This window comes from Pan paniscus, chromosome 15 (genome assembly GCF_029289425.2).
Source record: "Pan paniscus chromosome 15, NHGRI_mPanPan1-v2.0_pri, whole genome shotgun sequence".
Lineage (NCBI taxonomy): Eukaryota > Metazoa > Chordata > Mammalia > Primates > Hominidae > Pan > Pan paniscus.
The window spans coordinates 46,390,905-46,414,779 of record NC_073264.2 but is presented as its reverse complement, the minus strand read 5'-3'; the positions used below and the strand labels follow the sequence as shown (position 1 = coordinate 46,414,779).

Sequence of the window (23,875 nt, the reverse complement as noted above, 5' to 3'; positions counted from 1 at the left end):
TGCAGAACTTCCAACTCTGAACCAAGAACAGGAAAATTTTTTGGCTGCAGAAGCCCGAAACAAGACATTAACTAGAGCTCAGTTGGCTAAACAAATTTTTCACTCAAAGGAGAGTATAGTTGCAACCACTGAGTCCAAAAAGGACACGTTTGTTTTAGAAAGCGTTGATTCTGCTGATGAACAATTTCAAAATACTAATGCTGAGACTCTTAGTACTAATTGTGTTCCTATTAAAAATGGCAGCCTGTTAATGGTTTCTGATAGTGAGAGGACAACAGAAGGGACTTCGCAACAGAAAGTTAAGGAAGGAAATGAAAAAACAGTGCCTGGAGAGACAGGTCTTCCAGGTTCCATGAAAGATACATGTAAAATTGTACTTGCAACACCAAGACTTCATATAACAATACCTCGGAGGTCAAAAAGAAATATTTCAAAGCTTTCTCCTCCAAGAATATTTCAAACTGTTACAAATGGAGTTAAAAAAAATCAGGTGGGAAAACTTTTAAGACAGATATTTATTTCTATTTTTACCCCGTTCTTCAAGAGCTTGAGCTTTTAATGTTCTCTCATTATTTTTTTTCTAGCTAGGATTTGAACCTGTATGCTTCATTATTAACAGTGTCTTCATTATCATGTTTTATTATTTACTGCAGTGACAGTGTGACATAGTGAAAAGAACAGTGAGTTGAATGTAAGAAGACCCACGTGTTAAGTCTTATTTTGCTCTATTACTAGTTGTGTAGTCTTCAATAATTTACTTGTTCCTTTTGGTGATGAACATTGAATTCATTCCTACTCTTTTTTTTCTGATACTTACGGTACTATTAAAATAGTTAGATTAATTAAGATAGGAACTGTAGCATCTGAAGATTTGAGAATTTTTCCCAAATTAAATACAGAGTAATCAATAAAAGACTTTAGAGCATTAAACTGTTACATTAGGACAAATTCTCTGAAGGAAGTGGAATGGAAATACAAGCTTAGGGAGGAAGATGCAGTGTAAAATTTCCAATTGTTAGAGGTTTGCCCATTAATTAATTAATTATTTTTGAGCTGGAGTCTTCCTCTGTCACCCAGGCTGGAGCACAATGGCGCGGTCTTGGCTCACTGCAGCCTCCACTTCCTGGGTTCAAGCGATTCTCCTACTTCACCCTCCTGAGTAGCTGGGATTACAGGTGCCTGCCACCATGCCCAGCTAATTTTTGTGTTTTTAGTAGAGACGGGGTTTTACCGTGCTGGGCAAGCTGGTCTCTGACTCCTGACCTCAAGTGATTCTCCTGCCTCGGCCTCCCAAAGTGCCGGGATTAGAGGCGTGAGCCACTGCATCCAGCCATTAATTCTTAAATGTATGATGGTGGTTATCAAATTGAGATCATGTATAAATTCCATCTAAATTTTAATTAATAATTAATTTTTTAAATGAGGCCTTACTCTGTTGCCCAGGCTGGCCTTTTGGGCTCAAGCAATCCTCCCACTTAAGCCTCCCTTGTAGCCATCTAAATTTTAAAGAGTGACATACCAGTTATGGTTTTAGATCTCAATATATTCGCTAGAAATCCCATTATTGGAAAATATTTAAACTTTATTTATCTATCTATTTATTTATTTATTTTGGAGACAGAGTCTCACTCTGTCACCCAGGCTGGAGTGCAGTGGCACAATCTCAGCTCATTGCAACCTCCGCCTTCCAGGTTCATGCGTATCTCCTGCCTCAGCCTCCTGAGTGGCTGGGACTACAGGCACATGCTGCCATGCCCGGCTAAATTTTTTTTTTTTTTTTTGGATTATTCTCATTAACATATAAACATGTTGAAACATGGCCTGCATTTTTTAAAAACATGCAAACAAAGGCCCATCTTTCCTTTATCCCCTGTCCAAATCCAGCGGCTACACTACTTTTTGTTTCCGTTATATAGCAAGACATTTGAAAGAGGTCTGTGTATTCATGGTTGGAGTTGAGAAGAATATTCTGTGCTGGAAACATTGGAGAGCTATCAGCATAGAGATGGAATTTAAAACTATGACCCTGGAAATACAGCCTAGAGAGTGCGTGTAGGTAGGGAGAAAATTGAGGGGGCAATTGAAAGGGCAATGTCCTTACCACCTAAGGTAAAAGGAAATGATTACAGGTGTGAGCCACCACGCCTGGCCCCAAAATGTCTTTCTAAAGAAGTGTTACGCTTTATATTTTGTATTCCAGGATCTTTCCTGATTTTCTGCTACATTGCTGCCCATCCCTTCTCAGTCCTCTTTGCTATTTCCTCTTTCTTTCCCCAGAATCAGTCCTAAAAATGTTGGAATTACTGCAGATCAGCCCTAGAAATTGTTTTTCTACCTACACGCACTCTCTAGGCTGTATTTCCAGTGTCATAGTTTTAAATTCCATCTCTATGCTGATAGCTCTCCAATATGTTTCCAGCACAGAAAATTCTTCTCAACTCCACACTCATGTGCAGTTGTCTATATGACTTTTCTATTGATATCAGATAGGCATCTCAAATTGAAAATGTGAGAAAATGTGAGATTCTTATTCTTGATTTCTTTACCATACCTTCTCCATTGTCCTGTATTAGTACATTGTAATACCATTGGCCCCAGTATTTAGGCAGAATTTTAGATTCATCTTGGACTCTTGTTTCTCTCTCATGCTCCACATCCAAACCATGAAGAAATCCCATTGGCTCTACTCTCCTGAATGCGGCCTCTTCTCACTGTTCAACCACTACCTCCTAGTCCAGGGATGACTGTCATAGCCTAGTGGTCTCCCTGCTTCCAGTATTGCTTTTCTCCTTTTTCAGTCTGTTTTCCACACAGAAGCTAAAATCTTCATATAGTCTCATCTCTACCCAACAGTCCCTTAAAATATCAAATTTTGTCATTCTGTTCAGAATCCCCAGTAACTTGTCATCTCAATAGAAAACACTAAGCCTTTACCATGGTTTACCGAGGTGTACTTAGTTAATCCTGGAGATCTCCAACCTCACCACTTATTCCCTCTCACTTACTCCTTTCAAATTATGCCTTCCATGCTGCCTACCTGGGTCTTTGCGCTGACTCTCTGTGCTTAGAAGAATCTTTTTGCTGATATCCATGTGACTCATTCCTCACTTTATTCAGTTCTGTCTTCCAAGACGTTCCCTGACTGTTTTGTCTTAAAAAGCACCTCATTTATCTAATGCCTTTTATTTATTTTTCATAGTAATTACCACCACCTGATATTTTCATATTGGTTTAGATGCCATTATCCTGCTTGCCTCCACCCCCCACCCTAACACACACACAAGAATGTTGGCCCTAAGAGGGGCAGCTGTTTATTTTCTCACTCAATCTCCACTATCTAAAACAGTGTGTAGAACTCAACAAATATTTGTTGAATGAATAATGAATGAACATTTTGATATCTTATATAAGCAGTATAATAGTATGGTACAGGATTATTATCTCCATCTGACTGGTGCGTTGATATATCTCAGGTAGTTCCAAATGTGGGAGAAGGCAAAAAGAGAGTATTATTTACTGTTACTTCCCCAAGTCCTACCTATAATTTTTTACTTTTTTCAGAAAGAAACATTTAAAAGGGGCTTAAAAACAAGCCATATTTGTGTCTTGGGTGAAGGTAAGACAAGATGGTGGATCCCCTCGCCATTACTACTGAGACCCATGGCTTATAAACTATCCTACTTATAATTTTTTATTTGTATATATTTACTTTTTGAGACAGAGTCTTGTTCCATCACCTGTTGAGGCTCACTGAAGCCTCGACCTCCCAAGCTCAAGTGATCCTCCCACCTCTGCCTCTCCAGTAGCTGGGACTACAGGTGTGTACCACCACACCCAGCTAATTTTTTAACTTTTTTTTGGAATCTTACTATGTTGCCCAGGCTGGTCTTGAACTCCTAGGCTCAAACAGTTCTCCCGACTTGGCCTCCCAAAGTTCTGGGATTACAGGTTTAAGCAACTGTCCTCAGCCATCACCTATAATTTTTTAAATGAACATAGTCAACATGTGCCATAACAAAGACTGTCCCATTTTAATGTCGTTTCCTGACTCAGTATAAAACTACCACTGGAGAATTTGTTTTTATTTGTAAATGTGTAACTTTACATATAAAGTAAATTGCCACTCAAATTATTCCTTAAATTTTGACTTTTTTTCTCATCAGAAGTAGTTCAATCTTAAATTTTATGAAATTTATATTCAAGAATTTCTTTGCATAGATTGTCATAAAATGTTTTCCATTAGAATGATATTTTACTTGTAGTAAGATAATAAAGAGTTCTCTGAGCTATTCAGATGTTTACTTTGGAATAAAATACTGTTAAATCTAGATTACCAGCAGTTACCTTTTTAGTTTGTAGAAAATTGGAATACAGGTCTAAACTTTACAAAAAAAAAAACAAACTCTTAATTTTTTAAGGACAAAACCTAGCTAACTCCTTTTCACTCCAAGTTACTGGGCTTTTTGCAGGACTTGGTGTTTTAATCTGTACCTTGGGATTTTACATGATTTTTTTCCCCACCAGTTGAGATTTGGTGATAGAGTATTTGAAGTATAATTGCTTCTTGATTATAGAACAAATGCAATACAACCTGAATTCAGTCTTTTCTTTTCTGTTTCATTGTATACAAGAATTTTACCTATTGCTATTTAGAATAGAATGTGAATCTTACATCGATGGCACTAAGGAATATTTGGATTACTTAGACAAGTTTTCTTTTAATGTAAGTTAATTTTGTAATGCTTGTGCTGCAAGTAATACAGGAAATATGTTCTTTGTTTTATACTTGATTAGGTAGTTCAGCTACAGGAATGGATGATTAAAAGCATCAATAATAATACTGCTATATGTGTAGAAGGAAAATTGATGTAAGTATACTATTTCATTATTCTTTTAATAAAACTTTAGTTATGTGTAAGCACTTAAGAGTTAATGCATGAGAAATAGCATCCTCCACAAAGCAAAGACCTAACAAGGTTATGAACTGAAGGCAAAAAAGTAAAATTACTGTGCAGGTCCTAGCCATGTTGATTGCTACCAGCTTTCTTGTTTTTGCATGTTTACTCAAGTTTTTCTTAAAATAATGACAGTTCAAATTTGTATAGTGGTTTATTTTTTTCTGAGGTGCTAATAAGTGGACTGGTATTATCTGCTTAATTATATATGATCAGTTAATATTTACTACATGCATTTCAGTCCAGATTCTCACATCTAAATTGGGACAACCAGATATAAATTACTGATCCAGAAAAGGAATCAAAATTACTTAAAACTTTGCCATACGGCTACATATTAAGTAATCATTGGCACTTTCTGGTTCTCCCTAAAGTGAGAGCATCACCAGGTAAGTGCGCTTTACCTAATTCTGCTACTCTATTAGCACCATTTCCTATTCTTCAAGACCAGTTTCTTAGTGCTACAAATATTTGTAATAAAAGGTTATAACTGTTCTCCAGCCTGGGTGACAGAGCGAAACTCTGTCTCAAAAAAAAAAAAAAAAGTTATAACTGTTTAAGGTACTCATATTTAAGTTTATAAGTGAATGTGTAAAATCCGTATTGTCCATTCTTTATCTGTCTGCTTTGTGCCCATTTCCTTACTATTAAAGATGCAGTGTAGATTGCCTTTGTTGGAATTCCATTGCTGCTGCCTACTATCTGTATTACCTGGACAAGTTATTTATCCCCTGTCAGTCTCAGTTTCTTCATTTGTGCAATATGGATAATGGTATTACTTACCTAGTTAGTTGTGCTGAGGATTAAATGAAAGGCTAGAGAACAGTGCTTTTTGAGTGTTATTTAAAAGTTTCTTAAATAAGTAAATAAAGCAAAAGAGAATTGAAGAGAAGTAATACTGTATTAAGGTATAATGTGTGAGTTTAATCCCAGTTGACCAAAGAAAAGTAACTTGATTTCCTTATTCGTCATGCTTATCATCAGTATGTTTATTATTATTAGTTATCTGATGAATGGGACAGTGTTCATCATTTATCTAATACATCTTCATATTTTTTTCTATTTCATATTCTTTAAAGAAATATGAAGAATAGATTTATGGGTCAGTGATTTGATACAGTAATTTCTTTTTTCCCCACTTAAACCTCTTTTGGTACCTTCCAAAATGAAAGGTAAAAACATTTGGCTGTATAGCCAGGGTGAAAAAACACCAGATTAGCTGGATCCAATCTACTTTCTGCATAAAAGCTAACACAGTATAGACCCTGAAGGAGAAGAACAGGGAGATCATTCTTTGGAAGCTTAGCATCAGTTAAGCTGAAGCTGCAAGTATTTATTGCCAGCATCAGATACTGAGACAAGGCCTCTGCTCCCTTACTAATAATATTTTGTAGGAGGGACATGGTTTGGCCACAGTATAGTTTTTTTGGTACATAATCTGAGGATTACAATAGCCAAGCAGTTGAGTTCTGCTGTAATGTTTGGCCTTCAAATATTTTGTAATTAGACTAATAACATTCTTAGTGTTGCTGTAGCTAAAGTATAAAATTATTTTCTGTTAGAAATTTCTATATGAATATTTTGACCTTACCAAAACTATTTTTTTTTCCTAGAGACGTCACTAACATATATTGGCACAGTAATGTAATTATAGAGCGGATTGAGCACAACAAACTTAGGACTATATCAGGCAATGTTTATATATTAAAAGGCATGATAGACCAAATTTCCATGAAAGAAGCAGGTAAATGACTGTCATTATTGATAAGTTATTTTAAGAAGTAAAGCAGTTAACCATGTTTCTCACAGTAATACACATTTTTTTAACTTTTTAATTAGGTATTTTTAAATTATGAATAAATCAAAACAACTGATATTATATAAAACTTGTATAAAACTGGTAATTTTTTTTCTGATTTTTGTCACTCTTATTGACAATTTCTAATAAGTTATGTGTTTTTGTTTTTTTTTTTTTTGGAAATGGAGTCTTGCTCTGTCACCCAGGCTGGAGTGCAGTGGCACGATCTCGGCTCACTGCAACCTCCATCTCCGGGGTTCAAGTGATTGTCCTGCCTCAGCCTCCTGAGTAGCCGGGACTAAGGTGCCTGCCACCACGCCTAACTAATTTTTGTATTTTTAGTAGAGACGGGGTTTCACCAGGCTAGTCCTGTGCATGACCACTTCCAACATGGCACAAAAAAATGATGCAATAGCAACTGCAGGTAGCTGTGGATAAATAAGCCTGGAACAACATCCGTGGTTTCCTGTGGCCAGTCCTTTTCATGCACAGGATCCACATATGCCCCCAGGGAATGGATACAGAAGTGTTAAGAGGCTTGGGGTTTTTTTTTTTTTTTTTTTTTTTGGAGATGGAGTCTTGCTCTGTTGCCCAGGCTGGAGTGTAGTGGCGTGATCTCAGCTCACTGCAACCTCCACCTCCTAAGTTCAAGCGATTATTCATGCCTCAGCCTCCCGAGTAGCTGGGACTACAGGAGTGTGCCACAGTGCACAGCTGATTTTTGAGACAGGGTGTCACCATGTTGGCCAGGCTGGTCTTGAACTTGTGACCTCATGTGATCTGCCCACCTCAGTCTCCCAAAGTGTTGGGATTACTGGCATGAGCCACTGTGCCCAGCCTAATTTGTGTCAGTTTTAAAATATCAAATGAAATACTCCTTATTTACAAGGAATTATGTTATAAGAATATAATTTAACTCCCTGATTCCTCTCTTTGTTGAACCTACCTGGCACCACTCCAGTCCTGGTGTAACCTAATTTTCCACCTATGCCTTGCACACAGCTGAATATAACTGGAGAAAAACACATCCAAGTAGTCTAAATTTATGTTTACTAGCAACAAGTTACAGTCCCTTAGTGGTTTCTTGGTGCTGCTTGGTATCCTACCATATTTCCCTAATTCATTCACTCTCCCAACCTTCCTGATGACTCCTTCATATTTTGACAAATCTCCAATACCTCCTCCTTTTTACCCTCTCTCAGATGGGCAAAGTAGGGGAGAGGGCAGAGCACCTGAGCAAGAGGAACAATCAGGATATTTCTTTACCACATCTACTCACCTGCTTGGATTAGCACCTGCTTTTATTATGGATGAACTAGCACGTTACTGTCTATGTCAGCCTCTCCATTTGTACACTAGCTCTCATTTTCTCTTTTACTTAAGGACGTTATTCCAGTAACACTCCCTTCTCCTTTTTTTTTTGTTTCTCTTTTAAACACATTTCTCCTTTTAGCCAGTATTGCTCTCATTTATAGCAAAACAATTCATATAGTTTGTTTATATTTACTTCTGTAAATCTAATTTCTCTTGAATTTTCTTTTTTTTTTTCTTGAATTGTCTTTAACCTCCAGTTCTTCACCAAAACAACCTGTATCAAAGTCACCAGTGGCCTCCACATTGCTACATTCAGTATACACTTTGAACAGAGTTAATCATCCTTACCTTTTTGAAATACTTTACTTAGCTTCTCTAATACCATATTCCAATTTTTATGCTGCCTGACTGCCTCTTCCTTCTTAGTTTCTTTGTGTATTTCTCCATTTTTTCTAATAATGGGGTAGCTTGGGGCTCTTTCTTTTAATACACTGCGTGGTATGCTGATTCCTTTTAGTCATTAAATATAATTTATATGATGATGAATGCCAATTTCATATCTCAAACCAAGACCTCTCCCCTTAGTACCCAGTTCATTTTCCACCTGCTTATTTGACATCTCCACTAGGATGTCTGTAGGCATTTCAAACTTAATAAATCTAAAACCTGATCTTCTCCCTTAAATTTGCTTAACCTATATTCTTCCCCATCTTTCCATGTGTCCAGTAGCCAGAATTCTTGGAGGCATCCTTAAATTCTCAGTTTCTCTCATACCCACATCAGTGTGTGTGTATCAGTACATCCTATTAATATATCTCCAAAATATATCCCAAACTCAGACCTCTGCAGCATCACTGTAGTCCAGACTTTCCTCATAATTTGTTTGTATCATTACAGTGGCCTCCTAACTGGTCTCATTCTTTCTTCCCTTGCTCTTCCACAGGTTCTTCTCAAAATAGCAGTTTGCTTTAGCAGTCCCGTTAAAGTAAATTAGATCCTGTAGCTCCTTTGCTTGGAATCTTTCCATAGCTTCTCATCTTGTCCAAAGTAAATGGCCAGTTCTATAAAATGACTCTAAGGCCTTATATTATAATCTCTCATGCTTCCTACTGCGTCTGTTACCCATCTGAGTGGCCTCCCAAGTTCTAACCCCCTCCTCATGCCACTTCAAGTATACTGGACTCCTAATTGTTTCAAACAGGCCAGGTATACTCTTGCCTTTCCCTTTATGTTTTGTTTCCAGTATTCTAACCCAATATTGCCACATAGCTCAATCACTTTGTTCAAATGATGCTATTTCATTGAAGACTTCCCTGATTATCCTTTTTTAAATTGCTGTTCACCCCTCTACTCCCCCATGGACATATCGATACACCTGTCCACCGTCCCTGCATAACCATCTAACAAACAAGATATTGTACTTATTGGTTAGCTACTTTTTTCCACATTAGAAGCCAAGTTCCATGAGGATAGGAGTTTTTGTCTGCTTTGTTTACTGCTGAATTCTGAATATCTATAATAGTACCTGGCACATATTAAGCAATAGGTGCATATTTCTTGAATGATATAATGAATTAATGATATCTGTTTAAAATTCTAGGCTTTTAAATACTTTTTGTTGTTGTTGTTTATCCTTAAATAGGATATCCAAATTATCTCATAAGGAAATTTATGTTTGGATTTCCAGAAAATTGGAAAGAGCACATTGATAATTTTCTGGAACAATTAAGGTAAAATGTTGTTTTATGTTTTTAGAAGTCAACTTTATTGAGATATAATTTACATTTAATTATGTGTGTGCCACCATGTCCAGCTAATTTTTGTATTTTTAATAGAGATGGGGTTTCATCATGTTGGCCAGACTGGTCTCGAACTCCTGGCTACAAGTGATCCGCCTGTCTCAGCCTCCCAAAGTGTTGGGATTACAGGCATGAGCCACTGTGCCTGGCCTGAGGTACAATTTACATTTAATTAAGTGCACCTGTTTTAGGTATTTGTCTGAAATGCCAGTTTTTTGTTTGTTTGTTTGTTTTTTGAGATGGAATCTGGCTCTGTCGCCCAGGCTGGAGTGCAGTGGCGCGATCTCAGCTCATTGCAAGCTCCGCCTCTCGGGTTCACGCCATTCTCCTGCCTCAGCCTCCCGAGTAGCTGGGACTACAGGCGCCCGCCACCACACCTGGCTAATTTTTTTGTATTTTTAGTAGAGACAGGGTTTCACCATGTTAGCCAGGATGGTCTCGATCTCCTGACCTCGTGATCCACCCGCCTCGGCCTCCCAAAGTGCTGGGATTATAGGCGTGAGACACCGCACCTGCCTGAAATGCCAGTTTTGAAGTTTGCTTTGGTCTGTGAAGCATTTCAGAAGCAATAACATTTTACTAGAACTTCTGTTGTATTTAGTAAATCTCAAAGGAAAATAAAACTTTTGACATATGTCAAAGAGTAATTCTAATCATTTACCCTTCAGAAGGCATGCAGTTATTAAATACTAATGTGCAGTTCTTCCTCCTTTTTTTTCATGCATTTTCTCAGTAGTTATGGAGTGTCTGCTACTTTACAGACACTATAGTTGATGCTGGTGAAAGACAGAAGAATTTGATTTATTCTTGCCCTTGTGGAGCTCATAGGGGATACGGACTTTAAACTTAATCACAGCACAAATATAATAACTGGTAACGGGGGCTGGCAGTTTTTTTCTGTAAAGGGCATATTCTGTAAAGATAATATTCTTGCAGGCATATTGCCCCTATTGCAGCTATTCAACTCTGCCTTTGTAGCAGAAGAGCAGCCATAGATAATATATACATGAATTAGCATGGCAGTGTTTTAATAAACTTCATTTACAAAAACAGGCAACTGGCAGTTGTCCTGTAGTTTTCCTATAATATCAGTTTAAGTAGGAATTATAAGAGCATATAGTAGGAAGCAGTTTGGAGATCATATTTGAGTCCTCTGACTTAAGATGTTACACCTCAGTTCTTTGTGAAGGAAGGGAGTGAAAGCCATGAAGGATTAATAATGTAAGATTAAAGATACCCTGCCTGGGTGGAAAGAGCTTTATGTGAGGGGTTTTTATTTATTTATGAAGATTTTTTTTGTTTTGTTTTTTTGAGAATCAGTATTAAGGAAAAATAAAATAATTGTTTTTAAAGGGCTGGTGAAAAGAACAGGGAAAAGACCAAACAAAAACAGAAAACTGGAAGATCTGTCCGTGACATAAGGAAATCAATGAAAAATGATGCACGAGAAAACCAAACAGATACCGCTCAAAGAGCCACCACCACTTACGATTTTGATTGTGATAACTTGGGTATGTTTTGTCTTTACTTCTCTGTTGGTACAGTGGTTAAGTTCTTACATGGTCTACATTGTTTATGGTTTATAATGTGTATAGTAGTAATGTGTATAGTATAGTATTCTTTGACTTATACTGCCCCCACATTCCTGCTTCTTCACTACTATATGAGAAGTAACTATAATACAGATTAATCATGGTCAGGATTCAGCTTGCTTCATCAAATACCACCTTTGCCTGGGCCCAGTGACTTATGCCTGTAATCCCAGCACTTTGGGAGGCTGAAGCGCAAGGATCGCTTGAGCTCAGGAGTTTGAGACCAGCCTGGATAACATGACGAGACCCTGTCTCTACTAAAAGTCAAAAAAATTAGCCACACATGGTAGTGCATGCCTGTGTTCCCATCTTCTTGAGAGGCTAAAGTGGGAGGATCGCTTGAGCTCAGATGGTTGAGGCTGTAATGAACCATGTTTGTGCTACAACACTCCAGTTTGGGCATCAGAGTGAGGCACTGTCTCAAAAAATAATAATAATAATAATTACCTTTTTATTAATCAGAATACCAAAGAACACTGGTAAACAAATTAATGAAAGATGATTGTTCTTTTAATTTCCTTGACCCAAAGTATTTAAGCTGCCAACCTACCGCAAACCTGTTGTAAAGACATATATTATTTTTGTACTAAATTTCATTCCTACGGATAGGCAAAATCTGTTTCCTTTCATGGAAGAAATGGAATTCAAGAAAATGCTTTTCTTGAATGACCATTGCTGTAACGGTAGATTGCAGAACTGTTCTTTTTTTTTCTCTCTCTTTTTTAATAAGGAGACCAACTTGCCAGAGCAGAACTGTTCTGTATCAGCTCTTTGCCAACACTATAATCTGCTTCACTTGTATAAAAATGTATGAACATTAACTTACAGCTCTTTCTAAACAATATAGATGAGTAAAAGTTACTAAAATATGTTGTAAACATTTCTGCTGATTTTGCCTTAAACTTGGAACTAAGAGCTTTACAGAACTTCCAAAACTTGAAAGAGTTCAGGAATCCTTCTGCCAAAAACATAGCACCATACTGGATATAAATGTACCTGTATCCTATTCTAACCACTCCCCAACCTGCATTTGAACTTCCACCCTTGAAACTTTCTTATCCTTTCTAATGCAGAGAAAGGAATACGTTAAATATGTAGATGACTGCTTCCCCAGAGCTAGCAAAAAGTCACTTACCATTGCCCTAGTTCCTTCTCAACCCTTCCTCTTTTTATCAAAAGTCATCCTATTTTCCCTAAATTAGGCATATTGCCTATTTTTATTGCTGGAGCATCTTGAGTATGCTGGAACCTTGGGGCTTCGGCACCTGCTCTCTACTTTTTTACTCCTAAAACAAGAAAATCCTTGACAGTATATCTCACTTTTAATCATTTGTTAGTCTTTAGTCTTGGTTCTTACCTCTTCCTGTACCCCATTTCACTTAGAGCCAGCACTTATTAGGGATTTGATCTTAATTGCAAATATTATCAGTAAAGTGTTTAAGAAAGCTATTGACAAGAGAAATGAATACAAATTTAAAAGACTAAAGTTTGGTAAACTATTTTACATACCAGCTGTGTCCGTAGGAAAATCACTCAGCAGTTTTTTGTTTTTTTTTGTTTTTTTTTTTTTTGAGACAGGGTCTTGCTCTGTCTCCCAGGCTGGAATATAGTGGTGCAATCATGGCTCACTGCAGCCTCAACCTCCTTGGTTCAAGCGATCCTCCCACCTCAGCCTCCAAAGTAGCTGGGACTACAGGCATACAGTACTGCACTTGGCTTGTTTTTTATTTCTTGTAGAGATGGGATCCTACTGTGTTGCCAGGCTGGTCTCCTACTCCTGGCCTCAAGCAGTCCTCCCACCTTGGCCTCCCAAAGTGCTGGGATTATAGACATGAAACATGGCACCTGGTGTCAACATTTTTAAAGGGCTTTCCATGAACCCTGGTCTATTAAGTTTTAGGAACTTAGAGATGAATAAGGCATGATTCCCCCCACCCCCACCCCCAGGGATCTTGGTTTAGGGGCAAATATTAATATATTCTGTTATGATTGCATCATTTTTCTAGTGTGATTCATTAGATCTTTTCTTAAACTGTTAGACACTATCTTCATATCACGTAAGTTATTTTGAGTGGTGGTTGGGGCTGTTATTAATTTTATTATTATCATTGCACTTTGCATGAAAAAAACAAAACCACATCTAACATTATATAGCTAAGGTTATGTAAAGGTACCAACCCGTGTTAATTTAAGATAATGTAATTTTATGTATGTGTTTTAATGATTTGCCTAAAAAGTACTTGTGTATCATAGTATTGCTCTTAAAGCACTTTATCTCTGTTATTACACTTACCAGAGTATATGATAAATGACCTATCATAATAGAAGCCTCCTTCATTATATGGTAATATTTTCAAGAGCAAGGACTAGTCAGTACATCTTTAAAGAATAGCTTCTAGAAAAATAACAAAATGTTTTTATACTTTTTATGAATCTGTTTTAACTTACCTAGAATTCCAGCTTAGTAACTGTTTGTTGAGCATATATTATATACTGTATAATTTAGTTTTGCTCAAAATTTTAATTACAGAAATTTATACATTGGAGTACATAAACTAGTTGAAACATAATTCTACATACATGAAGAAATAGAAGAAGAACAGTTATTAGCTTTCTATTTAGTTGATGTGCAGTTAGGATGAACAGGAATTTTTATTTACAAAATGGATTAACCTTACTATTCTGTCTTTAGATGTGACAAAGGAGATCCAAAACAGATGGTCGTGAATAATATGGCTGTCTAGGCTTTTTAAATTTTTTTTTGAAGGAAAAAAAGTGATTCAAACAAAATATAGCCCTATACAGAGTGATTCTTTCCAAATAAAATTGCTTTATATCCTAGTCAAATTATAACAAATATTTATGACAGAGGGATTAGACAGATTATCATTATTATTTCTGAGACATGGTGTTGCTCTGTCACCCAGGCTGGAGTACAGTGGCACAATCACGGCTCACTGCAGCCTCGACCTCCCTGGCTCAAGTGATCCTCCCACCTCAGGCTCCCAAGTATCTGGGACCATAGGCTTGCACCAACCTTTTATTCTTTGTAGAATCAGTGTATCACTATTTTGCCTAGGCTAGTCTTGAACTCCTGGGCTCAAGCAATCCTCCTCCCTCGGCCTCCCAGAGTGCTGGGATTACAGGCGTGAGCCACTACACCTAGCGTCAAAGTTAATTCTTCATGTAGAAAAGCAGCTTCTCTTTTATATAACCATTTATTGAAATCTCCATCTTTGTATTCATAGAACTGAAGAGTAATAAGCACAGTGAGTCACCAGGAGCTACAGAATTAAACATGTGCCACAGTAATTGCCAAAATAAACCAACATTAAGGTTCCCAGATGACCAAATAAATAATACTATTCAAAATGGAGGAGGAGATGACTTATCTAATCAGGTAAGGCTTTATTGTACACTGTATAGTTCAAGTTGATATTTAGAAGGGTGATTTACTACTGAAAAGGTTTGGGACCATATCAGGGACGTGAGTTCTGTTTTTTTTTTTTTTCTTTTGAGATGGAGTCTCCCTCTGTTGCCCAGGCTGGAGTGCAGTGGCGTGATCTCGGCTTATTGCACCCTCTGCCTCCTGGGTTCAAGTGATTCTCCTGCCTCAACCTCCACCTCCTGGGTTCGAGTGATTCTCCTGCCTCAACCTCCACCTCCTGGGTTCGAGTGATTCTCCTGCCTCAGCTTCCCGAGTAGCTGGGACTACAGGCATGCACCACCACGCCTGGCTAATTTTTGTATTTTTAGTAGTAACGGGGTTTCACCATATTGGCCAGGCTGGTCTCGAACTCCTGACCTTGTGATTCACCCACCTCTGCCTCCCAAAGTGCTGGGATTACAGTCGTGAGCCACTGCGCCCAGCCAAGAGTTCTGTTTTTCAAGTATTAGCTTTTCATTTACTTGGGGACTGAATGTCTTGATATTTATTTTCCCTGTCTCTCAATGAAAAAATGCAGGCAACAATAAAAGTTTTAGCTTTTAGAGTAAAGCTTAAATAAAGCATATTTTTAAAAGCACTTGAAAAACCACAAAGTGTTAAATTAATGTAGAAAATATGTAGGATAATGGATTCCCAGATGTTGCTCGTAGTGCTCAAGGTCTGGCAAGTGAGTTTCGGAATGTGTCCACTAATGAAATTTGCGGAACTGTAAGTACCTAGAAATTTGTATGCTTGATGCATGCTATGAAAATGCTTCAGATCATGTTTTGGTAGTAGTTTTAAAATAAAACCTAGGTATCTTTTTGTTTTGAAGGAATTAATTGGAAAAAAAGAATATAAAATGTCTTCAAAGAAACTAAAAATTGGTGAAAGAACAAATGAAAGGATAATAAAAAGTCAGAAGCAAGGTAATATATCTTTAATGGTTTTTTAATCATAAGCAGAAAGCTACTATGTGAAATGTTTTTAATATGATAAAAGTGATCTTGTAAATTTCCTCATGTAAAATGGCAAATTATTTAATGTTTTTAAATGTTTGGTTTTGTTATTTTTACATAAGATGATTTTCATAATAAAATAGCCCTTTTAAAAACCACCTATACTTACAGGTTTGCCTTCTTTAATCTGGGTACTAAAATATTTGTTTAGATCACAAAACTATATATCATTTAAAATATGCTTACAGGAATGTGTAAAGAGTGAATCCTTTTATGAATTTAGTACAATAATTTAGTTTTAAGTGTGGATTTTCAGAGTGATTTAATTGGAATTCTGCATGCCGTAATTTAGAGGCTTTTGTCTACATGTTAGCAAGTTTACAATTTCATGTTGAGCTAAATCCATTAGCTTTATAGCATTTTTTTGTGTTTTATTTCCTCTTATAAGTGAAAAGAAGTGAAAGTGAAGAACATTTATTTGTTTGAAGAAGATAGGAAAGCAGTGCTACTTATACTTCCGAGTTCATATTCGGTTTAAGTATCCAAGATAGCTGGATCTTTATTAAATAATTTATTAAAATTAACAAATACTCTGAATGGAAATATTGTTCAAAATTATAATGTTGAAAATTTTCAAATTCCCAGTTAAACATCTGAATTGGATTTATATGAGGAGTTAGAAGAAAATACTTTTCTCATAATTTGAAGATATATGATGCCAGTGGAAAATCTTGCAGACACTTTCTAAATTATTTTGATTAGTACCTTTTTCCACGGATTGTAACTTAGAGGCTTCTTTTCTCCCCAGCATTCAATATTATCTATCAGTCTCATTCTGTCAGTCATCTTGTAAACAATGGCACATAATATGTGGAGTTTGTTGTAATATATTTCTATGACAGTGGGATGATTTGCAGTTTATATGTATTTCTAATTACAGTTGGATAGTTTCAGTTAGTTTGACTTCTCATTACTTAGGTTTTGAATTGGTGAATTGTTCTCATTTTAATTTGCTTTCTTTAGTGACAAGGTATAATATAAGATTCTCAGGTTGTTCTCTTTTGCTTGTTTTGTACTTCATGGTGTTTGGGGGGATTCATTTTGAGTGTGTTTCTATGACCACCATTGGCAATGAAAGTGGAACCATGCAGATGGAGTTCCATGTCCTCCTAACTAGCACAGCTCATATAATACTTAGTAAGGTTTCAGTGACTCTACTGGTTTTCTTATATCTTCTGAATATTTTACCTCCAGGGCTTTGATTTAACAAGTATTTACTTATTGCCTACTGTATATGTGAAAGGCTCTGTACTAACTCCAGCAAAAAAAAAATCAAACCATACAGATAAAGTTCTAACCATTAATTATTTTTTCCAGTCTGATTGAAAGACAAGTGTGCAATTATAATACATGTCTCACTGTCAAACATGGCATTATTTAAAGTATTCTGGAAACTTGAAGGAGAGCTTTTATTCAGTATAGGGAATGTGTACAAGTTTGCACACTAGGTGGGTTAGAGAATAAAATCGAAGCAGGTAGTGATTTTGTTTATAGATGAATGAAGAACATTTTCAAAGCAGAGTGGACAACATTATTAAAAGTGGAGAACCAAGAAAATCTGAGAAATAGCAAGTGGTGTGGTTCTGAACATAGAATATAGTTGAGATTTTGACAACAGTGAGAGATTGGAACTATGTGGAAGGCCAGGCAGAGGAGCTTATTTATATGTCTACTAAAAGACTGTGAGAAGTCACTGTCAGGTTTGTATAAACAATAGTATATGTTTACAGTTGAAGGGGCAGTGGTCTGAATAGACCTGGGCTTCAGAAAGATTAATATGACAGGTGGGTATACAGTGTAGCTCGTGGATAAAAATAGTATCTTTTATTTGTGAAAATATATTTTCTGTGCTTATATTTGTTTATAGCTAATTTGAGATTTTGGTCTTTGGTTTTGTCTTATGAAATTAAAGAGACAACTGAAGAATTGGATGTATCCATTGATATTCTAACCTCAAGGGAACAGTTTTTCTCAGATGAAGAAAGAAAATACATGGCCATCAATCAGAAGAAAGCTTATATTTTAGTAACACCACTTAAATCTAGAAAAGTGATAGAGCAAAGATGCATGAGGTATAATCTGTCCGCTGGCACCATCAAAGCAGTAACAGATTTTGTAATACCAGAGTGTCAAAAAAAAAGTCCCATCAGCAAGTCCATGGGGACTTTAGAAAATACATTTGAAGGTCATAAAAGTAAAAACAAGGAAGATTGCGATGAACGTGACTTACTTACTGTCAACCAGAAAATAAAAATATCTAACCTTGAAAAGGAACAAATGCTCACCTCTGACTTTAAGAAAAATACCAGACGATTACCAAAATTGAAGAAAATAGAAAATCAGGTAGCTATGTCATTTTATAAGCATCAGTCCTCACCAGATTTGTCAAGTGAAGAAAGTGAAACAGAAAAGGAAATTAAAAGGAAAGCTGAAGTTAAGAAAACCAAAGCAGGAAACACCAAAGAAGCAGTGGTTCACCTGAGAAAGAGCACAAGAAACACAAGTAATATTCCAGTGATTTTGGAACCTGAAACTGAAGAAAGTGAAAATGAATTTTATATCAAACAAAAGAAAGCTAGACCTTCCGTCAAAGAAACTCTTCAGAAGTCTGGTGTTAGGAAAGAGTTTCCAATTACTGAGGCAGTAGGATCTGATAAGACAAATAGGCATCCCTTAGAATGCTTACCTGGTTTAATTCAGGATAAGGAATGGAATGAGAAGGAGTTACAGAAACTTCATTGGTAAGTAGTTAGATTTCATTCTGAAATATCTACAGAGCAGCCACAAGACAGTTAAAGACATAAAAACAGCAATAAGGGGTTAACATGGAAGATGTCATTAAAAAAAGGGAGAAATTATAATTTGTACAGGGAATGGAGATAGACTACACATAACTCCTAGTGGTATTTTTGTGGTCATCTCTAATATGAGGAAAGTACGAGGAAAGCCTAAGTATGAGGAAAGTAAAAGTGACCTTTTCATTCCCATGTAATATTTCAAGATAGCCAAATAGTACTCTCTCACGTAGCTTCATATTTTAAGAAATGCATTTTTTTGTTTTTTGTTTTGTTTTGTTTTGATTGAGACGGAGTTTCGCTCTGCTGCCCCGTCTGGAGTGCAATGCCACAATCCCGGTTACTGCAACCTCTGCCTCCCAGGTTCAAGCGATTCTCCTGCCTCAGCCTCCTGAGTAGCTGGGACCACAGGCGCATGCTGCCACGCCTGGCTAATTTTTATATTTTTAGTAGAGATGAGGTTTCACCATGTTGGTCAGGCTGGTCTTGAACTCCTGACCTAATGATCCGCCCACCTTGGCTTCCCAAAGTGCTGGGATTAATAGGCATAAGCCACCGTGCCCGGCCTAACAAGTGTTATAAATAGTAAAGTTTGTTTGGTGCCCCACAAGTGAGACTCAAGGATACTAGAAACCTAGAAGTGGGCACTGAAGGGTAACAAAGAGAGTTTAAAGAGGAGCTCTCCAGTTCTGGGTTGAGGAGCAGAAGGGGGGACTTCTGACACTCAGAAACAGTAGAGGAAATCCCCAGTGTTTAGTTTGTTTGTTTTTGTTTTGTTTTGTTTTGTTTTTGTCTTTTCTCTTAACTCAGTCCCCATGCAATCACAGCATCAGCTGGGGCTGAGATATATCTAAAACTCTGAGAGATGAGAACCTTCTCTACAATTAGGAATGGTTGTCTCAAAATAGTGGGGCAAGTACCTGTTGCTTCTGTTCTCTTTCTGTTGTCTGTTGCTTGGTACTGGACAAAAATTCAGTTGTGTGAGGCATACAGCAGAGCAGAGTAATAAAAGCCCCAGCTTTCTGGCCAGAGCACTGACAAGGGAAACTCCAGGGAACCAGAAATCACGGAAAGAGAGGAAGTAGGAAAAGCAACCCCATAAAGTTGTTTATGAACTTCTATGCCACCCAGGAGTTGTACATATGTGGACATGGTCCTAAAGAGCATATAAAAGACTGAGAACTGAACTAAACAGTAGACCACACCCAGTTTCTAGGCTAGCTACTCAGTGTCCTACACACAGGAAGATCCTAACAGCACTGCAGAGCTTTGAAAAATGAAACTGACATTGAAACAACAATGATAGTAGACTGAACGTATAGCTTGGGATACCATCAGGTTGATGACCTGCTAAAATAAAAATATTAACATTTCACTTGAAGCAGTAAAATATTGATTCTAAGTAGACTGAAGTTAAGTATATTTAATGTCATCCCTAGAGCAACTTCTAAAAAAACTATACAAAGAAATAATTTCAAACATAAATTAAAATACTGGAAAATCAAATAGCCCAAAAGAAGGCAAAGAAGAAGAGAAGTGGAGGATTTTTTTACATGGAACAAGCAGAAAACAAATAATAAAATTATTGACCTAAATCCAACATAATTAAATTAAATGGTCTAAACATACCAATTAAAAGACACATTGTCAGAATGAATTTTAAAACATGATCTAACTATATGCTGTATACAAGAAACTCACTTTAAATATAATGATATAGGTAGGTTAAAAGGATAGAAAAATACCGTCTAAACACAAATCAAAAGAAAGCTTGAGTGGCTATATTAATATCTGTCAAAATAGACTTTAGTAGGAAGAAAATAACCAGGAATAAAGAAAGACATTACAAATGATAGAAGGGTCAGTCACCAGGAAGGCATAAAATTCCTAAGTGTGTATGCACCTGACAATAAAACCTCAAAATACGTGAGTTAAAAACTGACAAGTGAAAGCAGCGGACTAAACTACAAGGATAGTCAAATCCAGTTATAGGAAACCACACTGCTCCTCTCTTGGTATTTGATAGAACTGACTGAAAATTAGCAGGGATATAGAACTGAACAACACCATCAGTCATTCGTATGATTCACATTTACAGAACATTCCACCCAATAATAAGAAAAAGAATAGGTTATTTCCAAGGATAGGTTGATCATTCATCAAGATAGATCATAAAACCTCTTAACAGATTTAAAATAGCTGAAATCATACAAAGCATATTCTCTGATAATTGAATTAAACTACAAATCAATAAAATAAAGATAGGAAAATTTCCAAGTGGTTGAAAATTAAATAACTTATTAATACATATAACTAATCTGTGGGTCAAAGAAGAAGACTTAAAGGAAAGTAGAAAATATTCATTTATTTTATTTTATTTTATTTATTTATTTTTGAAACGGAGTCTTGCTCTGTCGCCCAGGCTGGAGTGCAGTGGCGCGATCTCCGCTCACTGCAAGCTCCACCTCCCAGGTTCACACCATTCTCCTGCCTCAGCCTCCCGAGTAGCTGGGACTACAGACGCCCGCGACCACGCCGGCTAATTTTTTGTATTTTCAGTAGAGACGGGGTTTCACCGTGTTAGCCAGGATGGTCTCGATCTCCTGACCTCGTGATCCTCCCGCCTTGGCCTCCCAAAGTGCTGGGATTACAGGCTTGAGCCACCGTGCCCGGCTTCTTTTATTTTATTTTTTTTCTTTTTGGAGACAGAGTCTCACTCTGTCACCCAGGCTGGAGTGCAGTGGTACGATCTCAGCTCACTGCAACCTCCGCCTCCTGGGTTTAAGCAATTCTCCTGCCTCAGCCTCCCAAGTAGCTGGGATTACAGGTGTGTGCCACCATATCCAGCTAGTTTTTGTATTTTTAGTGGAGTTAAGGTTTCACCATGTTGGCCAGGCTGGTCTCGAACTCCTGACCTCAAGTGATTCACGTGCCTCGGCCTCCCAAAATGCTAGGATTACAGGTGTGAGCCACCAGCCCGGCCAGATATTCTTAACTGAACAAAAATGAAAATATATCAAAATTTGCAGCATGGGCCTAGGAGTTCATAAACAACTTTAAAGGGTTGCTATGCCAAGCTCCTCCCTCTCCCTGATTTCTGTCGTACTTTCTACATAAGCAAATCAGGGTGCATTCTTTCAGTGGATTACTAAGCAGTAAAAAGGAAGAACTATTGATACATACAACAACCTGGGTTGAATTTCAAAGGCATATTGAGTGAAAAAAGCCAACTCAAAGGGTTATACACTATATGATTCCATTTATATGACATTCTGGAAAAGTGTGCTACACACTTTTAAATGACCAGATTTCATGATAACTCTATCAGAAGGATGGTACCAAGAGGGATGTTGCTAAATCATTCATGAGGAATCTACCTCCGTTAACCAATCACCTCCCCCTAGGCCCCACTTCCAATACCGGGAATTACATTTCGATATGAGTCTTGGGTAGGGACACATATTTAAACTATATCAATAAATAAGAATTATTTAAGCCAAGGATTCAAGACAAATGGACCTTAGAATAGCATACACAAAAGTATAAAGAAAGAGGGCATATTTGGAAATACTGAAAGAATGGGTGTGGGGTATGTGCCTGTAGTGCCAACCACTAAGGAGGCGGAGTCAGGGGGATCGCCTGAGCCCAGAAGTTGGAGGCCACATTGAGCTATGATAATGCCCGGCACTCCTGCGTGGGTGACAGATTGAGACCCTGTCTCTTTAAAAAAAAAGAAAGAAAAATAAAGAAAGCTAGAATGAATGGAATACTGAAAGTTGACCAAAGAGCAGTACAAGATGAGACTAGAGAGTTGGGCAAGGAACAATACAGCGTTACACTAAGGATTTGGGGTTTTATGCTAATAATGAAACAAGTTTTAAATATGGTGTGATATGTTTAAGTTTGTCTTTTTAAATTATCTGGAATAACCTAGAGGAGATGTGTTAAGTACTAATTTCTTATTAAATACATTATTATTTGTGTTATGTAATAGTTCTTTTAGACAGTCGTAGATTTAGAAATTAGCCACACACACAAATAGAGAAGCTTGAGTTCCCAAGTCCTTCTAGTTGTTCACTTTAGAACACTGTGGAATGATTAATTATGTAAAAGAATTCATTAACAAGTATTTAATGCTCGTAAGTATTATGCTTTTCTGCATGGAATAATATGCTGTGGTCAGCTGGTAGCTGTTCACAAGAGCTGACTGTTAAATTTTGGAGAATTTTACAAATTGAGTGTTAAAAGTCATTAAAAAATTATATAAACTTAAATTATTTAAAACAAAGATAATGCTTAAAACTCATTACTTCCTAATTATTTTCCATTTTATTATATATATATGCTCTTGAGACTCTTCACCTCTGTGGTATGGTGGAAATACTATGTAATTGTGTACTATCACACGTGTTTTATCAACTCCACAGTCAGTGACATGTTGGTAGCTTGACATCAACTACAATGGGAGTATTTACCCTATGAAAGTCATCAGACTTTATAAATCAGGACTGTTTAACCCTGAGAGAACTGATTAAAAATTTTCCCACATACTGCTACATGAAACCTATATTTATTAATTGGAATCCAAGTAGAAATAAAAATATTTTGCCAAAGAAACAGATTAAAAATAAAGACTTGGTGTAGTTGAAATGACATTGTTAATATCACTTTTAGGCTAATTGATGAGTTACATAGATGTTTTCTGGCTAAATTGTCAATCTAACCACAATGCATAAAATCTTTATGGGGAGAGTGGGGGTGGTAACATGTATACCAGGTTCTAAATCATTTACAAAGGAACTTGTAGAATGCAACTCAGATGTTAAATTAGGGACTTCCTTATAGTTTTCTCTATTTCAATTTTCATTTTCCTTAATTAAGAGAGCATATATCTAAAATACTGAGTTCTACAAAGTATAGTAGAATGAAAGCAAGCATAACACTTTTTAATAGCTTATAACCTAGACTGTATAAGAGAACTAAGCTTATTGTCCAATATACTTAGCACCAATAAGATTTAAGGTAACAGTGAAGAAAATTTGGTCATGCCAAAGTCTCCTAAAAAACCGTATCATCGATTAGTTGGACTTAGAAAAAAAAAATGTTGAAAGGCTGAGGGTCACTTTTCAGGCTTAATAAAACACATCAAAATAGTTAGAAGACATCTACTTAGGTA

General features: G+C 36.8%; 1 protein-coding gene across 1 annotated transcript in view; it reads left to right on the top strand.

Annotated features, from left to right (window-relative positions):
- The window catches only part of MIS18BP1 (MIS18 binding protein 1), a 54,228-nt gene that overhangs the window by 14,841 nt on the left and 15,512 nt on the right, over window positions 1–23,875 (top strand). Inside the window, exons 4-11 of the mRNA XM_003831752.7 lie at window positions 6–490; window positions 4,795–4,868; window positions 6,569–6,699; window positions 9,710–9,797; window positions 11,220–11,377; window positions 14,707–14,858; window positions 15,721–15,814; window positions 17,817–18,645. Coding sequence (XP_003831800.2) covers window positions 6–490; window positions 4,795–4,868; window positions 6,569–6,699; window positions 9,710–9,797; window positions 11,220–11,377; window positions 14,707–14,858; window positions 15,721–15,814; window positions 17,817–18,645 — 2,011 coding nt within the window. The remainder of the gene's footprint in view (window positions 1–5; window positions 491–4,794; window positions 4,869–6,568; window positions 6,700–9,709; window positions 9,798–11,219; window positions 11,378–14,706; window positions 14,859–15,720; window positions 15,815–17,816; window positions 18,646–23,875) is intronic.